The sequence below is a fragment of the Bufo bufo genome, chromosome 1, assembly GCF_905171765.1.
Source record: "Bufo bufo chromosome 1, aBufBuf1.1, whole genome shotgun sequence".
Lineage (NCBI taxonomy): Eukaryota > Metazoa > Chordata > Amphibia > Anura > Bufonidae > Bufo > Bufo bufo.
The window spans coordinates 554,184,316-554,208,458 of record NC_053389.1 but is presented as its reverse complement, the minus strand read 5'-3'; the positions used below and the strand labels follow the sequence as shown (position 1 = coordinate 554,208,458).

Sequence of the window (24,143 nt, the reverse complement as noted above, 5' to 3'; positions counted from 1 at the left end):
ATTTTTTGCGGACCCATTGAAATGATTGGGTCCGCATTCTATCCGCAAAAAAAAAAGGAACGGACACTGAAACAAACGTTTGTGTGCATGTAGCTTATACATATATTCTTTTTGGACACACCTCTTATTTCCACAGGTGTATAAAATCTAGCTTCCAGCCATGCAGTCTGCTTTACAAACATTTGAGAAAGAATGAGTTTTTTCTAAAGAGCGCCCTGAATTTCAGTGCGGTCCTGTAATAGGATGCCACCATTGTAACATGTCGGTTTTTGACATTCCTTCCCCCCTAGATATTCCACCATCAACTTAATGGTATTATTGCAAAGTAAAAGTGTTTAGGAACCACAGCAACTCAGCCAGAAAGTGAAGACCACGTAAGGTTACAGAGCGGGGTCACTAAGTGCTGAGGTGCATAATACATAAAAGTCACCAATGTTGTGCTGACTCAGTAACTGCAGAGTTCCAGACCTCTTCATACATTAACATCAGCACAAATCTGTGTGCTGGAAGCTTCATGGCATACAGTATTTTTCCATGGCCAAGCAGCTACATGCAAGCCTTCAATGCAAGTATGCCGTCTCTGGACTCTGGAGAAGTGTAAGTACAGGTGAAACTCGAAAAATTAGAATATCGTGCAAAAGTTCATTTATTTCAGTAATGCAACTTAAAATGAGTTGCATTAATGCAACTTAACCACTTCACATCCGGGCCATTTGCCCCCTTCCTGACCAGGCCTAATTTTGCAAATCTGACATATCTCACTTTATGTGGTAATAACTTTGGAACACTTTTACTTATCCAAGCCATTCACAGACTGTTTTCTCGTGACACATTGTACTTCATGACAGTCATAAATTTGAGTCAATATATTTCAACTTTTAGTTATGAAAAAATCCCAAATTTACCAAAAATTTTGAAAAATTTGCAATTTTCCACATTTCTATTTCTCTGCTTTTAAAACAGAAAGGGATACCTCATAAAATATTTATTACTTAACATTTCCCATATGTCTTCTTTATGTTGGCATCATTTTGGAAATGTCATTTTATTTTTTTAGGACGTTAGAAGGCTTAGAAGTTTAGAAGCAATTCTTAAAATTCCTAAGAAAATTGCCAAAACCCACTTTTTAAGGACCAGTTCAGGTCTGAAGTCACTTTGTGGGGCTTACATAGTGGATATCCCCATAAATGACCCTATTGTAGAAACTACACCCCTCAAGTTACTTAAAACTGATTTTACAAACTTTGTTAACCCTTTAGGCGTTCCACAAGAATTAAAGGAAAATGGAGATCAAATTTTAACATTTTACTTTTTTGGGCAGATTTTCCATTTTAATCAATTTTTTTTCTTTAACACATCGAGGGTTAACAGCCAAACAAAACTCAATATTTATTACACAGATTCTGCGATTTACAGAAACACCCCACATGTGGTCATAAACTGCTGTATGGGCACACGGCAGGGTGCAGAAGAAAAGGAGCGCCACATGGTTTTTGGAAGGCAGATTTTGCTGAACTAGTTTTTAGATGCCATGTCCCATTTGAAGCCCCCCTGATGCACCCTTACAGTAAAAACTCCCAAAAAATGACTGCATTTTGGAAACTAGGGGATAAGGTGCCAGTTTTGTTGGTACTATTTTTGGGTACAAAATGTTCATTATAACACTTTATGGGGCAAGGTGACCACAAAATTGGTGGTTTTAGCACAGTCTTTATTTAGTTATTTTTACAGCGTTCACCTTAGGGGCTAGGTCATGTGACATTTTTATAGAGCAGATCGTTACGGATGTGGCGATACCGAATATGTATAGCATTTTTTAAACAAAAAAATTATGTTTTAATGTGTCCATGCTCTGAGAGCTATGGTTTTTTTATTTTTTTTGAGCGATTTTCTTACGTAGGGGCTAATTTTTTGCGGAATGAGGTGACAGTTTTATTAGTACCATTTTGTGGGACATACGCCTTTTTGATAACTTGGTGTTGCACTTTTTGTGATGTAAGTTGACAAAATGGCTTTTTTTTTTACACAGTTTTTATTTTTTTACAGTGTTCACCCGAGGGGTTAGGTCATGTGATATTTTTATAGAGCTGGTTGTTACGGACACGGCGATACCTAATATGTATACTTTTATTTATTTCACTTTAACACAATAATAGCATTTTTTAAACAAAACAAACATTATTATTTATTCCTTACTTGGGGATTTTAATTTTTTTACATGTGAAACCTTTTTTTATTTTTTAACACTTTATTTTAATTTTTTATTTTACAAGACCTCTGGGGGACATTTAACTTCTTATTTTTTTTTTTCCACTATTGATTTCTCCTGACATAGTAGCCCCAGTTACAGGAGAAATACACCCTCCAAATAGGCTGTACAGCGGTATACTGCGCTGTACAGCCTCAGTGCAGGGCTGATTGAGGTCTGTGAAAGACCCGACAGCATCTGCACTCTCCGGCATCGGCGGTCACATGACCGCCGGGCTGGAACTTGCGCTTCCTGCACTGTATACAGCGATCTAGAAGGCAGGGACAGCTGGAAACTGTCCCTGTCTTCTCTAAGGGTTGCCCTGCTGTCACTGACAGCGGGCAACCCGATCTGCAGCTGTACGATTAGCGTGCAGCTGTGATCTCTGAATGGACGTTCAGGAACGTCCATTCAGAGATAGAGAACCACCTCCCAGACTTTTTTAGTCTATGGGCGGACGGGATGTGGTTAAAATTAGAATATTGTGAAAAGGTTCAATATTCTAGGCTCAAAGTGTCACACTCTAGTCAGCTAAGTAATCCATACCCCCTGAGCTAAGGGTACCTGAGATTGTGACTTTGGGGTTTTCATAAGCTGTAAGCCATAATCCTCCAAATTCTAACAAATAAAGGCTTGAAATATCTCGCTTTGCATGTAATGAGTCTATCTCATATATTAGTTTCAACTTTTAAGTTGCATTAGTGAAATAAATGAAGTTTGCTCTAATTTTTCGAGTTTCACCTGTATGTCCTGTGGTGTGATGAATCACACTTCTTTCTTCGGCTGTCTGATGGACAACTCTGGGTTTGGTGACTCCATATCAAAGGGGTTGTCTCACTTCAGCAAACAGCATTTATCACGTACAGAAAGTTAATACAAGTCACTTACTAATGTATTGTGATTATCCATATTACCTCCTTTGCTGGCTGGATTCATTTTCCCATCCCATTATACACTGCTCATATCCAGGGGTTATGGTCACCCTACAATCCAGCCACGTTGGCCGTGCTTGCACACTATAGAAAAAAGGCCATCTGGGACCATGGGAGCATGCATAGGGACACGAGCTCCTGTCCCAACCACCTCATATGTGCTCTGCAGTGTTGGCTTTAACCCCTAGACACGAGCAGTGTATAATGCAATGGTAAAAGCAGGCAATATGGACAATCACAATACATTGGTAAATGCCTTGTTTTAACTTTATCTACATTATAAATGAGACAACCCATTTAATGCCTATGGGTTTAGAATGGGATGTCATACAAGCTCCTGTAGGTGTAATGTGTAACTGTCCCAATATTTAATCCATAAAGTGTACAGTAAATATATGTTAAATGCTACTGTGTTGTAATGCTGAATGTAATGATTATTCTCTAGTAACTAGTAAATAAAACTGTACCTGATTTCCATCAATCTCGTAATTATACTTTGTAGCATAAACTTTTCCCAGAGAAACAGCAAGGGCATATGCTAAAATGCCAATGGAGAAAGCCGGTACAATCAGTTGTGAAAAAAGGCTGACGTCTGGAGCCACAGGTGGTATGAAGCTACATTTTCAAGCAGAGAAAATGATTTTCAGAGATTATTTGAAGTTAATATAAAACATATCAAATAGTACATGGATTAGAGACCACGTGGACGTGCTGAGATGCACTTAATCACACCTCAATTGGTACTGCTTTTTCAATGCGATGACCCACTCTATGAGATCAGGCTCCATACCGTAACATAGAAACTTCACCACTTGTTCACTCAAATAGAGAACGATATAACAATTCATTAACTCACATACAATCATGTTCATGTCTCCTGTTTATCTGTCCTATTTTGCCATACACAAATTTTCCGGCCTATTGGAACACTTTCAATTCAGGCAGAATCGAATTGGTCGAATTTAACACAAAGCAAATTTTGAACTATTTGCTCATCTCTAGTTATCAGCAAGTGATTTGTGAGTTTTTACTTTTTTTAAGCCATTCTGAACTCTTTAAGAGGACCACAATTATGGGTATTTTCATAATTTCCATCTTAAAGCATTTTATGAAACACCTGCTATGAGTTTATATGAAGCACTAACTGATTTGGGAAATAGAAATATATTTGCAGTATAATTTCTTAGGCTGTTAACATTTGTGTCGATGCCTCCATCGTAGATTCTGACACCTCTGAGGAACGTGATAGACAAAGTGACGTACGCAGTGTGATGGGTCGAGCACTGCAATGTAATTTGCATCATAAACGGAAACCATGATGCAGATATGAACAGATCCTAAGGTATACTATGTTTCACTTACCCACGTGGAACATTCTTCACAATGGCAACATTGTAAGTCTCCTCCAGGTTAACTCCATATGAAATTCCTGTAGCAACTATTGCCTAAAAATTAAAATAAAGGGAATGAATAGTTCCATAGAAATGGATAGCATTCACTTGTAATTTTACACACAGTGAAAAAAATGTTTATTGAAATAATATTACTACAGCTAGGGCTGGGCGATTAAGAGACGGAATTACTGTGATTAACTGACAGTGAGGCCATGTGTACCAAGGAAGCAGCATAGCAACAACACTTGTACAATGCTGTCCACATGCTGAGGTCTGGGCTCTAAGTGAGGAGAGTGAAGGTCGGCCCCCAGATTCACTCCACCCCTCACAGTGCATGACACACTGCCAGGCCCTATATTGTAGGTCCACACTGCCAAAGCTCTCATGATAGTATCATTTCCCGCTAACAAAAAAATACCTTGTGAATGTAAGACTGGCAATCTCTACCTGGGAAAGTTGGGTGACCACCAGTTTTGTCTTTACCAGCTGTCACCCAACTTCCCTAAACTTCTGGCTATTTACACAGAAAGCATGCCTTGCTCCTCCATCTCTGTAATTGTAGTCTGGGAAAGATGAGTGACAGCTGGAAATAGCCATACTGGTGGTCACCTAACTTTCCCAGGTACAAGTAGTCTTAAATTCACTATGGATTTGTTGATAGAGGGAAGTGACAGGCTATCAACAAATTCCCACTGAATAATAAGATGTGCTATTATTGTGCAAAAGTAGTAAAAAAATGTATAAAGAACATAAATAAAAGTATACATACATACTGTATTTGGTGTCACCATAATTGCCCTGACCCATAGAATAAAGTAAAATACTAGTTATGCCGAATGGTGAATGTTATAAATTTAAAGTGCAAAAAACAATGATAGAATTGCTTTATTTTCCATTACCACCCCAAGAAAAATGTCATAAAAATTAATAAGTTATATGTACCCCAAAATGGTGTCACTAAAAAACTATTTGTCTTGCCAAAAAAGGCTGTCATACAGCTATATTGACACAAAAATATAAAAAAGTTATGGCCAGAAAAAATACAAGAAAAAATTATTCAGATTAAAATCAATAGTTGTCCTTAAAGGGGTTCTCCGGGAATTAAAAAATGAAAATACTTAAATATTACTTCATTATAAATATATTCCCAAATACCTTACATTAGTTATAATGGCTCATTTTGCCTGGGGAGCAATCATTAGGAAAAACAAAATGTCCGTTGTCCTATTAGTACACACAAAAGCTGTCCTAATCACACAGCAGGACAAGTTACTTCACAACACTGAGGTAAAGAGCTGCCTCATCTTCCTCTTTGCTCTGCTTGTCAGGAATTATCATCCTGAATACAGTTTAATATGGTCATCAGCTGAATCTCTGTAGGAACGAAGTTCATGAACAGATGTGGCTAATGAGCAGCAGCACTTGTAAGCTGTATCCATTACCACAGTCTGCCCTGTCCGTCCTCTCTGTACTTCATGTCTCCTCATGAACTCCATTCCTACAGAGATTCAGCTAAGGATCATATTAATCTTTATTAAGGATCATAATCCCTGACAAGCAGAGCAGAGAGGAGGATGAGGCAGCTCTTTACCTCAGTGTTGTAAAGTAACTTGTCCTCCTGTGTGATTAGGACAGGTTTTGTGTACACTAATAGGACAGCGGCCATTTTGTTTCTCCTAATCATTGCTCCCTAGACAAAACGAGCCATTATAACTAATGAAAGGTATTTGGGAATATATAATAAAGTAATATTTACATATTTTCATTTTCTTAATTCCCGGAGAACCCCTTTAAATAAAATAAATAAATAAATAAACATTTTTTGGGGTTGAGGAGGCGAAATCGCCCAGCCCTAACTGAAGCTATAAATGCTGTATTCTCATATTGTCACTTACATTTCTGTTACAAACTCATTTATCAAATCAAGGTTTTAGCAAATAACACATATTGTAAATTTCTCATTCCAGCTTCTTGAATTATTTCCACTTATTTAGAAGTAGGGTATCAATAGTTGACCCATTGCAGAACATATATGATAGGTCACAACAGATATGTCCAGCACTGCTCTAAGGGCACCATAATTGTGATTTCCTGAATATCATGTAGCTAAAGAACATATGGGGTCATTTATTAAGACCAGCATTTTAGACGCTGGTCTTAATAACCCCTATGTCTGGTGTTGGATCCGCTGAAGTTATGAGGAGGCGCCAGCCTCTCCATAACTTTGGCGCATCCAGCGCAAGTTTAAATGTAAGACAGCTTCCTTGCTGGCTTATATTTAGACCATTTTCTATGACTAAAATAGGTGTAGAAAATGATGAATGAGATGAGACTGCCGGCCCGTCGCCTTCCCTGGCCACGCCACACCCACTGTTTTAGACCTGGCGTGAGAGGGGAAAAGTCGCAAATTTCCAGGCGCCAGGCGTATCTCTGGATAATAAATGACCCCCATAATTTAGCCAAAATAAAAAAATCATAATTGAGATAGTATGTGAAATGAATGCAAGTTAATACTGAATATTGTATATGACCAAATAAGTCACAATTTTACTGTGAGAGAATTCATTATGATTTTATTTGTTTCTGTGTTGTATGAGGATGTCCATGCTCATTTTCTTTTGAATGTGTGTATGTTATCATATTTATGTTTCAGGCTCTTTGCCAGCTACCATAAAGGTTAATGACTTATGTAAAATGAGGTCATACCCATATTTAACCATCATCCCTCTTACACATGACCCTCCAAGACAATTATTAAGCTCTCTTAACCTCACGACCTTACCTATTTAACTACCGTTTTTTTCGCCCCAAAAGTGGGGGGGAAATGCCCCTGCGTCTTATGGGGCAAATACTAATGAGCGCTTCCATTATGTACTCAACGCTTGCTGGTCCTCAGCTATCGGCTGTGCAGTGGCTGTTCACAGCATAAGGGCGGAGGAAGAAGATCGCGGGCGGTGAGGAGTGGCGGCGTGCAGAAGCAGGAGAGGTAAGTGTTTTTATTTTTATTTTATAAAACATGAGGCAATATGGGGCTGCTGGGAGTAATCTGAGGCAATATGGGGCTGCTGGGGGGGTAATCTGGGGCAATATAGGGCTGCTGGGGGGTGATCTGAGGCAATATGGGGCTGATGGGGGATGATCTGGGGCAATATGGGTCTGCTGGGGTGTGATCTGAGGCAATATGGGGCTGCTGGGGGATGATCTGGGTCAATATGGAGCTGCTGGGGGATGATTTGAGGCAATATGGGGCTGCTGGGAGCTTATCTGAGGCAATGGGGCTAATATGAGAGGCAATGAGGGCTGCTGGGGGCTAATATGAGAGGCAATAGGGGCTACTGGGGGCTGATATGAGGCAATGGGGACTGCTGGGGGCTGATATGAGACTGCTGGAGGCTGATGAGAGGCATGGGGCTCTTATCTGAGGTCTGATTGAGGGTCATTCACATTAGGGTCTGAGCGGAGGTCTGATTTGGGGTCTTATTAAAATTGGGGGTATGATTGGGGCTGTTACCTGAGGTCTGATTGATTGGTGGTCTGACCTGGGGTCTAATTAAAAATATTTTTTTCTTATTGTCCTCTAAAACCTAGGTGCGTCCTATGGGCCGGTGCGTCTTGTAGGGCGAAAAATACGGTATTATGAACTGTATACAGTAAAAGCTAGAATTAATCTGGACACTTCCTGTTGTGTACTGTGTTTGATTCTCCGAGCTGATTCTTCGAGCTGTTACTAAAACATTTTTTAAACCGACTGACCGAAATGGGTACATAGACAGGAGCAGCTGTCACTATAAGCCCTGGCTATGTAATGTACCGAAAGGTCAGTTAAAGCGCATCAAAAGAAATTGTACCAATGTCAAAGATTATGAAGATCAAAGTAGTATCATTGTAGACCGGTTCATTGAGAAGGGTTATGAAAAATAAATATTGTATGAACAAAGGGAAGAAATAAAATTAGATAAGGACAAAATAATTAAAAAAAAGGATTCTAAAGAATATTCAGACTCTATGAAAGAAAAATATCAATTTGCTTTCTCCACTTCCTATTCTACTATTTGCCCCCAGATTAGAAAAATTATACAACAGAATTGGAATGTGTTGAAAAATGACCGCATTATTGGGGACCTTATCCCAAATAAACCCCCTATTATTTTTAAAAGAGCACCCACTGTTCGGAGTAGCCTTGTGCATAGTTTTATAAAAGACATTCCTAGCACTACTAAACCTTGCAGTGTATTCACATGGTGCGGCTTTTGTCCCTGTTGTAAAAACCGCTCCAGGGAAGAAAAGAAAAAATCGAAAATTAAAGAGATCGGTTCTACCTCTAAGAAAACTGTTTTTAAGATTAAAGGAAACATTTCTTGCGAGACTAAGGGGGTCATCTATGTGTTGGAGTGCCCTTGTGGGCTCCAATACATAGGTAGGACCCTCAGGAAGCTAAAAGTACGGGTGTCGGAACATATTAGAAACATAAAGAAGGGCTTGGAGACTCATAGCATCTCAGCCCATTTTAAAAGATTTCATGGAAAAAATCCTAGTGGTTTAAAATTTTGCGGTGTGGAAATAGTTAAACAATACTGGCGAGGTGGCAATCCTGCCACTCAAATTAATAAAAAGGAAGCTAAGTGGATATTTGAAATGGATACCTTGCAGCCACAAGGATTAAATATCGAGTGGGACATTAAGGCAGTCTGCATGGCTTGATCCGTTCTGATACTTTTCCGTTTTAATTTGTATACGTAATTTTAGTGATATTTATATGTTTTAGTCATTTTATTAATGCACGTGTATTTTTATTATGTGATTCAATGTATTTTTATGTGATCTTATACGATTGTGTCAATGTATATTCTAAGTTTGAAAATGATTGACATGTCAACTGAAAACGGAAGCCCGTTTCAGTTCCGGGGCGGAGGGCTACTTCTGCTCGTGGCTTGCAGTGGTTTGTATACCGCAGCCCCTGAAGAAGCGAACAGCGAAACCCGGGTCGGGCATTTTTAAGTGCAAACTTTAAATCTTACCTGTTGTAAGTATAATAAAATCCTTACTATTGAAGATACCGAGGGTATTGCACTATTTGCTTTATTCCTTTTGAAGGTCCGGTGTTTGGATCCAGCGGTTGGAGTCATTGTATGAGATCTGGGGATTAGTACAAGCTGTGTGACCGCAACACCTGTTTCTTCTATTTCGGGATTAAAGTCTGTTTAAAGATCTTTTGAGACTTATCCTAGGACCGGGAGTAGAAGAAATTGTCACCACCTCTGCTTGAACATTCAGGTTCCGTGTATTCATCACTGGCTATTGTTTGAACTTGATATCTCAATTTCTACAGGACTTTATCACTGACATTTATTGTTTGGTTAGAGCGCGGTTCCCGTACCTTTTGTTTTAGCCATTTAGGAGATTGAACCAACTCCATTAAGGGCACCGCTGCTTTTTGTCTATTACTCACATACCAGATAACTTTATTCTTTTTGGATTCCATGGCAGACTTTTAGGGGCTTCTGGGAAAGGGAATCAGTAACCCAGTCTTAAGAGACTTATTACAGGTAGGACAACTCATATTTACGTACCAGGACACACATTGACCATACCCCCATCTTCCCTTCTTCTTCCTAGTTACCCCTACTTAAATAACTGGTTATTTATGTTAACTTACTACTGCTTAGCATAATCGGCATAAAGAATGTGTCAAATCAAAAAATATAAAAATCACTCACTTTGCTTTTATTAGCATACTAACACAAACATAGGTGATTTTAGGATATTGTGAATTATATTATTCCATCTCCGGGGTAATACTAACAACCTGTCCATTAATGTCAAATTTACTTTTTATTGACTGTTCAAAAAGTAATATACTGGTTATACTCAGTTTTTACATCCTGCGTGACGTACTTTCTTACTCTATGGAATTGTAGATTTAAGTCCCTTTTCCCTGTGTTATTCTCTTGTGTTATTCTCTTATGCAATAAAAAGATATTTGAAAGAAAGGATATACACGTCCTGTGGGCGGTTGTTTATCTCTAAATGGACATTCTAAAACGTCCATTCAGAGATTGCAGCTGCACGCTAATCGTGCAGCTGCCGAGCGGGGGATCCGCTGTCAGTGACAGCAGGGCAACCCAGAGAGAAGGCAGGGACAGTTCCCAGGTGTCCCTACCTTTTAGATCGCTGTATAAACAGCTGTGTATACAGATCAGGAAGCGCTATGCTATGCTCTTTCACAGACATCGATTAGCCCAGCACTGAGGCTGCACAGCGTTGTATAGTGCTGTGCAGCCTCCCTGGGGGCTGTATTTCCCCTGTAACTGGGGCTACTATGTCAGCCCCAGTTACAGGAGAAATCAATAGTGAAAAAAAAAAGTGAAGTCAAATGTCCCCCAGAGGTCTTGTATGACCTTATGGGGGACGCAAAGTGTAAAATTTAAAATTCAAAAAAGGTGTCACATGTAAAAAAGAAAAATTCTATGAGCTGTGCGCTGCGATTGGCCAGAGCTGCAGCAAGGGACACGCCTCATACAAAAAATCAGTCCAGTACAACAGAGGGAGCGCAGACACCGGAGCCTATACCGGGCGAACGGAGTGGCGCCCAGACATACTAGTAAGTGCAGGGGGACCCCTGGGCGCCGCTCTGCCCACTGATATAGTTAGTTTTTAGTTTCTACACTAGTGAAAGGTCCTCTTTAAATAAGAAAAAGTATACATATTAGGTATTTCTGCGTCTGTAAGAACCTGCTCTATAAAAATATCACATGACTTAACACCTCAGGTGAACGCTGTAAAAATAAATAAATAAAAACTGTGCTAAAACAACCAATTTTTTGGTCACCTTGCCCCATAAAGTGTAATAATGAATGATCAAAAAATCATATGTATCCAAAAATGGTACCAATAAAAACATCAACTCTTCCTGCAAAAAATGAGCCCCTGCGCAAGATGATTGGCAGAAAAAAAAAAAAAATGGCGTTCAGAAAATGGAGACACAAAAACATAATTTTTTTTCCAAAAATGTATTTATTATGTAAAGCTGAAACAAACAAAATAGACATATTTTATATCATTGCGTCCGTAACAACCTGCTCTATAAAATTTGTACATGATCTACCCTGTCAGATGAATGACAATGATAAAAAATAAAAACCGTGCCAAAACAGCCATTTTTTGGTTACCTTGCCTCACAAAAAACTTAATATAGAGCAATTAAAAATCATATGCACCCCAAAATAGTACCAATAAAACTGGCACCTTATCTTCTAGTTTCCAAAATGGGGTCAACTTTTGGGAGTTTTTACTGTAAGGGTGCATCAGGGGGGCTTCAAATGGGACATGGTGTAAAAAAAACAGTTCAGCAAAATCTGCCTTCCAAAAACCATCCTTTTCTTCTGCGCCCTGCCGTGTGTCCTTACATCAGTTTACGACCATATGTGGGGTGTTTATGTAAACCGCAGAACCAGGGTAATAAATATTAAGTTTTGTTTGGCTGTTAAGGCTACTTTCACACTAGCGTTGTTTAAATCCGGCGTTCAATTCCGACACCGGAACTGCCCGCCACATCCGGAAAAACGTGAAAACGGATTACATTTGAATCCTGATCAGGATTTTGATCACAATGAAAAAATGCATTGGAAAAAACGGATCCGCCATTTATGGACTTTAACATTTTTTTTCACATTTTTCGGGTTTAACATGCAAAAGCCGGATCCGGCGTTAATGCAAGTCAATGGGAAAAAGACCGGATCCGGCGTTCAGTCAGTCAAAGTGTTCAGGATTTTGGGCCGGAGGTAAAAATACAACATGCTACGGTTTTCTGAAAAGCCTGATCAGTCAAAAAGACTGAACTGAAGACATCCTGATGCATCCTGAATGGATTACTCTCCATTGAGAATGCATTAGGATAAAACTGATCAGTTCTTTTCCGGATTTGAGCCCCTAGGACGGAACTCAGCGCCGGAAAAGAAAAACGCTAGTGTGAAAGTACCCTAACCCTCGATGTGTTAAAGAAGAAAATGGATTAAAATTGAAAAACTGCCAAAAAAGTGAAATTTTGAAATTTTATCTCCATTTTCCTTTAATTCTTGTGGAACACCTAAAGGGTTAACAAAGTTTGTAAAATCAGTTTTGAGTAACTTGAGGGGTGTAGTTTCTACAATGTGGTCATTTATGGGGGGTTTTATGAAGTATCACTTTCAGTTTTAAAAGCAGAGGAATTGAAATTTGAAAATTGCGAATATTTCTAAAGTTTTGGTAAATTTGGGATTTTTTCATAAATAAAGGTGAAATATATTGACTCAAATTTATGACTAGCATGAAGTACAATGTGTCACGAGAAAACAATCTCTGAATGGCTTGGATAAATAAGTGTTCCAAAGCTATTACCACATAGGCCTCTTTCACACGGGCGTCATGTTTTTTGCCCGGATAAGATGCGGGTGCGTTGCGGGAAAATGCGCAATTTTTCCACGCGAGTGCAAAACATTGTAATGCATTTTGCACGCGCGTGAGAAAAATCGGCATGTTTGGTACCCAAACCCGAGCTTCTTCACAGAAGTTCGGGTTTGGGTTAAGTGTTCTGTAGATTGTATTATTTTCCCTTATAACATGGTTATAAGGGAAAATAATAGCATTCTTAATACAGAATGCATAGTACAATAAGGCTGGAGGGGTTAAAAAAAATAAATAATAATTTGACTCACCTTAATTCACTTGATCGCACAGCCCGACTTCTCTTCTGTCTTCTTCTTTGCTGTGCACAGGAATAGGACCTTTGATGACGTCACTGTGCTCATCACATGGTCCAATCACATGGTTCATCACCATGGTGAGGGACCATGTGATTGGATCATGTGATGTGACGTCACCATAGGTCCTTAGCCGGCAGCTCAACATTACAGAAGAAGACAGAGATCCGCGACTACGCGATCAAGTGGACTCGGTGAGTTAATTTTTATTTTATTTTTAACCCCTCCATCACTATTTTACTTTGCATTCTGTATTCAGAATGCTATTATTTTCCCTTATAACCATGTTATAAGGGAAAATAATACAGATCGGGTCCCCAGCCCGATCGTCACCTAGCAACCATGCGTAAAAATCGCACCGCATCCGTACTTGCTTGCGGATGCTTGCGATTTTCACGCGGTCCCATTCACTTCTATGGGGCCTGCGTTGCGTGAAAAACGCAGAATATAGAGCATGCTGCGATTTTCACACAACGCACAAGTGATGCGTGAAAATCACTGCTCGTGTGCACAGCCCCATAGAAATGAATGGGTCAGGATTCAGTGCGGGTGCAATGCGTTCAACTCACGCATTGCACCCGTGCGGAATACTCGCCCGTGTGAAAGGGGCCATAAAGTGACATGTCAGATTTGCAAAATTAGTAGGAAGGGGGCAAATGGCCCGGTCTGGAAGTGGTTAACAGTGATTTCCACAACACCCCATCTCCTTAAGGCTCCATTCACACGTCCACAAAATGGGTCCGCATTCCATTCCGTACCATTCCGCATCTTCGGATTTGCGGACCCATTCAAGTGAATGGGTCTGCATCCGTGATGCGGAGAACGGCACCCGTGTATTGCGGATCCGCAAATGCAGTCTGCAATACGGCAACGGAGTGCACACGTTTGTGTGCAGGGGGCCTAAGGCTGTAGAACACAAGCTGTTGAAATTGTTAAATAAATTTTAGCCCATGAGTAAAATGCAATGATAAAACAAAATTCCCCCCAAAGATGTTCATAGCCTTTAAACTGTCTTCTTAGACACTACTTTTCATATCTTTTTCGATACTGCCAGTGGCATAAGTAAAGTGGTCACAGAAGTTGCAGTTGTGATTTGTGCCCGTAGTCAAGGGGTCACCATGCCCCGACCACCTGCTGTCACTAATTTATATGTACATAAATGTACCAAGGATAAGAGGCTCTGTAGAGGTCCCTATGCTCTATTGTTTTAATGTTTTATGGATTTATATTGATTTGATGTTTTATTGATTTATGTTTGTATGTTCCTATGTTCTATGTCATATGCCATTTTACAAGTAAAGAGTGACATTTTTCAATACCTGCTCATTTGTATTGATGTCCATACGCCTCTAGTTACTGAGTGCCCCTCGTTCCATTCCTACTCTTCATATACAGTTTTCTTCGGTATTGGGGGATACCGAGAGATGTGCACCAGTCCATATTCTAAGACAGTAGGAGAAGCCGCTGACTATTTCTAATATAAATGGTGATTAGCAAACTTGTGTTTCAAGTTCGGCGTACAAGGTTCGGGTTATGGACCATAACTTATAGAAGTGTTAATAATTTATTTTTATCAAATAACATGCAAAGTGAATGAACAAAAGATAAATCGAAATCAAATCAATATTTGGTGTGACTACTCTTTGCCTTCAAAACAGCATCAGTTCTTGCACACAGTTTTTGAAGGTACTCAGCAGGGAGGCTGTTCCAAACATCTTGGAAAACTAACCGCAGATCTTCTGTGGAGGTAGGTGTGGTCAAACCTTTCTGTCTCTTCATGTAATCTTAGACAGACTTGATGATGTTGAGATCAGGGCTCCGTGGGGACCATATCATCACTTCCAGGACTCTATGTTCTTCTTTATGCTGAAGATAGTTCTGAACCCTTTCACTACCAGCGCCGTACATGTATGGCGCTGGAATGATGTTTAAACATGGCGCCTGCTCGCACATGCAGAGCGCTCATTGGCCAGCGCTTCTCTGCTCAGCAGAGGTCCTCGGCTAATGACCGTGACTGGCGATTGGAGATGCCAGTAATTTATTCTAATAGGCTGGGTCTCTCTGAAGACAGCCAGCATATTAGAGCTGCCATTCCTATGTTGGCAGGTGGCAGGCCAACATAAGAAATCAGCAATTTACATATTACTATACTGCTATTTGCAGTATGGTAATATTCAATAAAAAAAAAAAAAAGTAGTGAACATGGTAGCCTCCTAAAGAGGCTGCAAAAAATTAAAAATAAGTTAAAAAAAAAGGTAAAAGGTAAAATTATCCCCATATACTTTGAATAAAAAAATAAATACATAAAAAATATAAACATCATGGGCATCACTGCATCCAAAAACACCTGTACTGTTATAAAAATATTTTTCAAATACGGCGAATGGCGTAACAGAAAAAAGTATCAAAATGGCAGATTCAGTCATTGTGATCAAAAAAAATCACACAAATGGTAACAATTAAAACTACAGATCGTCCTGCAAAAAACGAGCCCCCACACAGCACAGTAGACATAACTATAAAAAAAAAATTATTGGGGTCAGAATATGGTGGTGTAAGAAATGGATTTTTTGTACTCTCCGTAAAATCCTTTTCTCGTAGTAGGCATTGGGGGACACAGCACCATGGTAGTTGGACATATACCCATGGTGCTGTGTCCCCCAATGCCATGCACGAGAAAAATGGATTTTTTGTACTCTCCGTAAAATCCTTTTCTCGTAGTAGGCATTGGGGGACACAGAACCATGGGTATATGTCCAACTACCATGGTGCTGTGTCCCCCAATGCCATGCACGAGAAAAAAAATAAAAATTTTCAAAGTTTTTATTTATTTTTACAGTATTTAGACATATAAAACCTATACATATGTGGTATCTTTGAATTCATACTGACGCAAAGAATGAAGGGCACAGGTCAGTTTTGCCAAATGGAACGCCGTAAGGACAAAATCTGTAAAACGGTGGAGGAATTGCGTTTTTTTTCCCAATTCCACTCCATTTGGAATTTTTTTCCTGCTTCCCACTACATTGTATGCCATATTAAATGATGGCATTAGCAAGTACAACTTGTCCCAAAAAAACAAGCCTTTATATGGATATGTGAATGGAAAAATAAAACAAAGTTATGGCTCCAGGAAGACAGAGAAGAAAAATGAAAAACTCTAGTATCCTAAGGGTTAATGACACTGCCAATATGTCTGGGGTCATTGTCCTGCTGCAGAATAAATATTTAGCCAATCAGATGCCCCCTGATGATACAATATGATAGATAACTATTTGCTTGTATTTCTCAGCATTGAGGATGCCATTAATTGACCAAATTCCCAACTCCATTTGCTGAAATGCAGCCCCAAACTTGCAAGGTTCCCTACCTCCACCATGTTTCACTGTTTATGGTAGACACTCATTATTGTATCAGTCTCCAGCTCTTCGGTAAAGAAACTACATTATGTTACAGACAAATATTTCAAATTTTGACTCATCAGTCTAGAGCACCAGCTGACATTTTCCCACACCCCAGTTCCTATGTTTTCCTGCATAGTTGAGTAACTTGGCCTTGTTTCCACATCAAAGTAAGCATGATGTGTCTTTTATCTGCTGCTCTACATTTTTAAGGGGATTAATGTCCCCTCTATGCTGAGAAAAACAGGCAGATACATATGTATCATGCAATACCATCATGGATCTGATTGGCTCGAAATTTATTCTTCAACAGGATAATGACCCCCAAACATATAGGCAATGTCAGTAAGAACTATCTTCAGTGTAAAGAACAACAAGGAGTCCTGGAAGTGATGATATGTCCCCCACAGAGTCCTGAAATTAACATAATTGAGTCTGTCTGGAATTACATGAAAAGACAAAAGGACTTGAGCAAGCCTAAATACACAGAAAATATGTGATTCATTCTCCAAGATGTTTGGAAGAACCTCCCTGCCGAGTACCTTCAAAGACTGTGTGCAAGTGTACCTAGAAGAACTGATGCTGTTTTGAAGGCAATGGATGGTCACACCAAATATTGATTTGATTTCGATTTCTCTTTTGTTCATTTACTTTGCATGTTGTTAATTGATAAAAATAAACTATTAACACTTCTATTTTTTTACCTGCCTACAACTTTTGCACATGTGAACACAACATACAGAATGCTAGCATAGTATCTGACTTACCAAAATAACCTCGATTGGAATAGGAATGCGCATTATATGCTTATATCTCTCATTTAAGTCTTTCACAACTAAACATAACACTAAAGTAATCAATCCAGCTGTAAGATCAGCAAAGTTTGTTTTACTAATGTTGGCAAAGATATCAATGGTTGTCTAAAAAAATAAAAGCAGACAATTAGTATGGCACAAACAACAACTGCTTTAGCTACCACTTTACACAATTATATATTAAAGAATAAATACACAATTATAGGTTATGGATACTTTGACATAGAAAAATTATTTTTACCTATCATGCATAGTTTTGGTCTGCAATATTCACTGTTTCATTGATTTTCAAACCCCAACAACATGCATTTTGCAACCTGCTCCTAGTTTACAGACTTTTCTTACATGTCATGTTTCACCCAGTAATACATGCTGGATGTAAGGTCTGTGATTCCAGGATGTTGCTGCCTTCACCAGTTCTCATGTATCAGCACAGCTTCGTTCCTGGTTTCCCCTTCTATAGTAATTTGGGTTGTATTTTCTACTGTGTTAATACATTGATGCTGAGAAGTATGTGATTTTCTTCTCCCTCCCAGGGCCCTCTGCTCTCTCTGTGCAAAGTGATACATAGGTGATTGTTCCTTCCTGATACAGTACAGCTTGTTTGATCTACCCTCTCTGAAAACATGAATGCTTTCCTCCTTCTCCACTCTTTCATCTGCCAGGTACAACCTCCGTCCCCTCCCTTCTGTCTCTGACACCAAGCAGAAAGAGATGATACAGCCAAGGGCAGTGTCCTGTTGAATCTAAGGCCCCTTTCATACGAGCGAGTTTGCAATGCGTGACGTGAACGCAGTGCACCCGCACTGAATCCGGACCCATTAATTTCACTTGTGCGTTGCGTGAAAATCGCAGCATGTTCTATATTCAGCGTTTTTCACGCAACGCAGGCCCTATAGAAGTGAATGGGGCTGCGTAAAAAATCGCAAGCATCCGCAAGCAAGTGCGGATGCGGTGCGATTTTCACGCACGGTTGTTAGGAGACGATCGGGATGGGGACCCAATCATTATTATTTTCCCTTATAACATGGTTATAAGGGAAAATAATAGCATTCTTAATACAGAATGCATAGTACAATAGGGCTGGAGGGGTTAAAAATAAATAAAAAATAATATAACTCACCTTAATCCACTTGATCCCTCAGCCCGGCTTCTCTTCTGTCTTCTTTGCTGTGCACAGGAAAAGGACCTTTGATGACGTCACACTCACTGCGCTCATCACATGGTCCGTCACATGATCAATCACCATGGTAAAAGATCATGTGATGGACCATGTGATGAGCGCAGTGACATCATCAAAGGTCCTATTCCTGTGCACAGCAAAGAACAAGACAGAAGAGAAGCCGGGCTGCGCGATCAAGTGGATTAAGGTGAGTTATATTATTTTTCTTAACCCCTCCAGCCCTATTGGACTATGCATTCTGTATTAAGAATGCTATTATTTTCCCTTATAACCATGTTATAAGGGAAAATAATAAAATCTACACAACACCTAACCCAAAACCGAACTTCTGTGAAGAAGTCCGGGTTCGGGTCTGGGTACCAAACATGCCGATTTTTCTCACGCGCCTGCAAAACGCATTACAATGTTTTGCACCGGGAAAAAATGCAAACATGGAATGCAATCACAGTGAAAACTGACTTGTTTTAGTGTCAAAATCGCACCATTTTCCCTGAACGCAGCCTGAATGCATTCGGCCCCAATCCGCAACGCCCGTGTGAAAGGGGCCTAAGTCAGAAGCAGCGGGACAGTCATCTACATGAAAGAACTGTAAAGAATCTTCAACAGCAAAATGGCAGGAAATTTTTAATGAGAACTATGCAGAAAGTTGGTTACTTTTTACTTTAGAAAACAAATAAAACAATAAAAAAAAACTGTGCATAAGTATCCATAACTGTGCATAAATAAACCATACATAATCCAATTTAGTTAGAGTAAGGGTCCATTCACACGTCCGTAAGTGTCTGCAAAACACGGACACTGGCAATGTGCATTCCGCAATTTGCGGACCGCACATCGCCAGCACTATAATAGAAAATGCCTAATCTTGTCCGCAATTGCGGACAAGAATAGGACATGTTCTGTTTTTTTTGCGGAAACGGAAGCACGGATGCGGAAGTGCGGATCCGAAAATGCGGATGCGGACAGCACATTCCGGCCCCATTGAAAATAAATGGGTCTGCACCTGTTCAGCAAAATTGCGGAACGGATGCGGACCCATTTTGCGGACATGTTAATGGACCCTTAGGGTTCATGCACACGAACCAGCCGTTCCGTGTATTGGGGTCGCAGTTTGCGGTCTCCAATGCATGGGCATCTTCCGTGCGGCTGCCGCAGACGGATGTAGACCTATTCAACTTGAACATGTTCTATTTTTTGCAGTGCGGAGGCATGGAGAGAGGTTCTGTGCCTCTGTTCAAGTGAATGGGTCCACATTCGTCATATGGTGTGCACATAGCTGGTATCCGTATATTGCGGACCTGCTGTTTGCCGCCTGCTATACGGGCATGGCCGGCCAATGGCCGTGTGCATGATCCTTAATACTGTAAAATTGGACACATCACCAGCTGTCAATTATATGCACTCACATAAACTATTGACAGTACTCCACTGTAATTTGTTGACGGTATGTTGAAAATCAGTTTGATCTGTGAGATGAATACTTGAAAAGCAGCAGCTGTGGTAAATCCTCGAACTAATGGGTCTCCCAGGTATCTGACAACAAAGCCAAACTGCAGTGCTCCTAGTACAAGCTAGCGATAAAATAAAGAAACAATGTAAACAACTGTTAAATCCTCCACTATTATTCTCTAGGTACAATTTACATAATACTGTACACAATTTAGTTTGTTCATACCACATTTTTCTTTAAATGTATAGCTCAACTGTATTTCTAAAAAATGTGGCTAAGTAGGAGACAGAAATCTATCCTATAAAACTAACAATTTGCAGGTCAGAATAAATCCAAGCGAGCTACACAATCATAAATGTAGTCCATTTAACTACAAAACATATTAAGGGGGTTGTCCGAGTTCAGAGCTGAAGGAGGACATATCCCCTTCTTCAACCAGGCAGCCCCCCTGAGATGAGCATAATACTTACCTTCTTTGTGTTTCCTTTATTGTGTGCTAAATGTCTACCTTGTAACTCTGCTCCGTTAGGAAAGAGGTAATGGGGTTCCCTTTAAATGCATGCTGTGGAATTTTTAAAACCACAGCATGTCTATGATGCGGATTTGTGGTGTATATGCCATGTATTTTACTCTTTGCAATGCAGATTTTGCTGCTGATCCTTGGCAGAGATATTTGCCTAATCTGAACTTTCCACCCAGACAATGCAGTGATACTGAATAAAATAAGCATATCTATAGTCCTTATATTATTCACAAAATACATAAAATGTACTACCTGTATTATTCCACTTAAGAAGCACAAAGTGCTTGATATGACAACTCTTGCAGCATCCCGTGCTTCATAATCTATCTGCGTTTCATTCCATGTGGAATTGGCAATTATGAATTTTTCATCAGGGGCCAGAGAAAGCACAACTTGTCCAACCATTAAACAGATAACTGGAAATGGTCCTGTTGGCATAGATGTATATATTCATGAAGTAACCGCTGACTAAAACAAGATACAAGTGTGTCAGAGATTTGGATAAAAACTGTTCATTGTATGTGAATCGAATCAGAGTACAGTGAAACATCTACCGTATTTTTTTAACTATAAGATGCACTAAAGTGGGGGGGGAAATGTCAGTGCATCTTATGGGGTGAATACTATTGAGCACTTCCATTACAGAAGCACTCGTTAGTACAGGAGGACTAGGGAGCGGTGAATGCAGCGCTTCCTGTGCTGGCTCTGTACTCAGCGGTACCTGGTCTTCTCCTGCAGGGCCGGAGGGAAAAGTGGCAGAGCATCTTATTGTCTGAATACTAATGACTGTTTCCATTATGGAAGCGGTCATCAGCATGCAGGAGACGCAGGGAGCAGAGAGGGAAGAGCTGCGCAGTACTCATCCTACCTGGTCTTTTTACGGGCCCCGCTCTGAACTCTGCCCTGATGGTGTACAGCGTCAGGATGTAGTGCATGTAGGCGCGCACTATGACCTGACAATGTGCGATGTCAGGTCACAGTGCAGCGTGGGCCAGAAGACCAGGGAGCAGTGAGTAAGTGGCAGTGCCATCTGGATCAAGCGAGGTAAGTTTGAGGTCTAATGGGAGTCCAATCTGAGGCTGATGTTGTCTGTTCTGGGGATGATGGGGTCTGTTCTGAGGCTGATGGGGTCTGTTCTGAGGCTGATGGGGTCTGTTCTGGGGCTGATGGGGTCTAATCTGTGGATGATGGGGTCTGATATGAGGCTGATGGGGTCTGTTCTGAGGCTGATGCGGTCTGTTCCGGGGCTAAGGGGGTCTGAGCTGAGGATGATGGCATCTGATCTGAGGCTAATGGCGTTTGATCTGAGGCTGATGGCGTCTGATATGAGGCTGACAGGGTCTGATGGGGGTATGATCTTAGGCTGATGGGGTGCTTATCTGAGGCTGATGGAGGTTGGAGGTCTGATCTGAGGCTGATGGAGCTTTGGGGTCTGATTTGAAGGTCTGATCTGTGGTCTGGTGAAAAAAATATATTTTTTATTATTTACTTTCTCCAAATCCTAGGTGCGTCTTATAGTTACGAAAAATAGGGAATATTAATTTGGTAAGAATCGGGCTTATGTTTCTTTTTATGCAGTTATATCCCAGCAGACAATTTTACTGATTATATTAATTATATTAAAATCCAATTAGGAAAAGCTACGGTCATCTTAAAATATATTTCCCAGCATTCATCCTTTTTTAACTTGGCTGAAGACCTTGTCTCGTTTGACACATCTCTCATGCACAAAAAAATTTATTGAAAATTCTGCCACATGAGAGTAACATGGCTGTAGACACAAGACAAACCGGGAAAGTCACAGTTGTAATACTGTGTCTAAAATAAAAGCAAGCATTGTTCTCTGGATCTGGATTGTATAAAAACCTACCAACTGCAATGTGCCTAGATGTTCCCAAGAAGAAGTAGGTCAAGATGGGAAAGAAGGAGGAATAAAGTCCATATCCCACTGGAACCTCAGCAAGCAAGGCAAATGCCAAACCTGTAAGCAAACACATATTTATTATGTTATATTATATTACGCTATAAACATATAGGATCTCATTAATTAATTTCTTTTTCTTGAAGTGGAGGCTTTCTTGAATGGTTTATATGAGAAATCAGCAGCATTAAAGGGGTTGTGCCAAAAAAATATTCTACATTTTTCAAGCCAGCAACTAGATCTGAATACTTATGTAATTACATGTAATTAAAAATTTAGTACAGTGACTTAGCTATTCAATAAAATCTGTATAGCGCCACCTGCTGTTAGTTTTTTTCCTTACTTCTCCGTCCACCTCAATGGGGTGGTTGCATGCGCTCAGATTAAATCTTCAACTGCTACCAGCCATATCTTAGAAGCTATGTCAGTTACAGAGAAAGAGCTACAGCAGAAAGTATACACCCCCTGAGATACCAGCCTGAAATAAATCTAGCAGAACAATTACAGCAATGAATGGGAAGATCTCTGGATCCATGTGAGGTACAGAGCTGGTTCTAGTTCTGTTAGAAATAGACTGTCATGTCCTAAATAATGTATATATCAATCAATGTATATAACATTACTAATCAATCATGGCATAACCCCTTTACATCTCGTAGAAAAAAATGCGTATAGCAGCACGACGGAAAAATAAAGCCTTATCTTGTGGTGGTGCCAGACGTGTTGGGAGCCAGTCTGGAGTTCCCCCTTGGATGCGTCATATAGAAGAAACCGCAGCACTCACTTGTCTTCAATTCTGTGGAATTTATTTCACCAGCAAAAATGCGACGTTTCGACCGTAATGGTCTTTCTCAAGCAGAAAGACCATTACGGTCGAAACGTCGCATTTTTGCTGGTGAAATAAATTCCACAGAATTGAAGACAAGTGAGTGCTGCAGTTTCTTCATATACCTGTCACGAGGGTATCGACAACCACGCCTGACTCCGTTATACCCGGGGTCAGGAAGTCGCAGCGTTTGGCTGCACGCTCTATTTAAGATAGGGCTGTTTTTCTTATGGTAGCTTTCTGGGTTTGCTTTGCAAACCCCTTTGGCTCACTCAGGGATCCGTAGCTCCTTCTCCTCAGCTGTTCCTTGTCCAGCACTCCCAAACCTCCTTATATTCCCCTCTCACACTTCTCTGGTTGCCAGAGATAGAACTTCCTGCCTGGACTTCTATACTGACCCTCTGGAGCTGTGTTGCTGCGTTCTCTGGTAGTTGGTCCAGAACGCTACCCTCCGGATCCCTGTTGGACCTTTGTGGTCTATTGTGATCGCCCACCTGGGTGTATGTGTTTGTCTGTCCTCTCCCTGGTGTTTCCCTCTTAGTGTCAGTGGTGCGGACTAGCGATCCCACCGGCCCGTTCACTATCTAGGGCTCATTTTAGGGAAAGCCAGGGTTTAGGCACGTGATCGCCGCACGGGTGAGGAACCCATCTAGGGACGTCAGGGCAGTCAGGTGCCAGCCGCAAGGTGAGTTAGGGGTCGCCACCTTTCCCT

General features: G+C 40.4%; 1 protein-coding gene across 3 annotated transcripts in view; it reads right to left on the bottom strand.

Moving 5' to 3' along the window:
* LOC120982602 (pendrin-like) overlaps positions 1-24,143 on the bottom strand; it is a 170,128-nt gene that overhangs the window by 79,853 nt on the left and 66,132 nt on the right. For all 3 annotated transcript variants that reach the window (XM_040412886.1, XM_040412876.1, XM_040412868.1), the window contains exons 4-9: positions 22,555-22,665; positions 20,937-21,112; positions 20,118-20,282; positions 17,481-17,633; positions 4,543-4,625; positions 3,648-3,795 (exon numbers count right to left, since the gene is read on the bottom strand). In XM_040412886.1, coding sequence (XP_040268820.1) covers positions 3,648-3,795; positions 4,543-4,625; positions 17,481-17,633; positions 20,118-20,282; positions 20,937-21,112; positions 22,555-22,665 — 836 coding nt within the window. The remainder of the gene's footprint in view (positions 1-3,647; positions 3,796-4,542; positions 4,626-17,480; positions 17,634-20,117; positions 20,283-20,936; positions 21,113-22,554; positions 22,666-24,143) is intronic.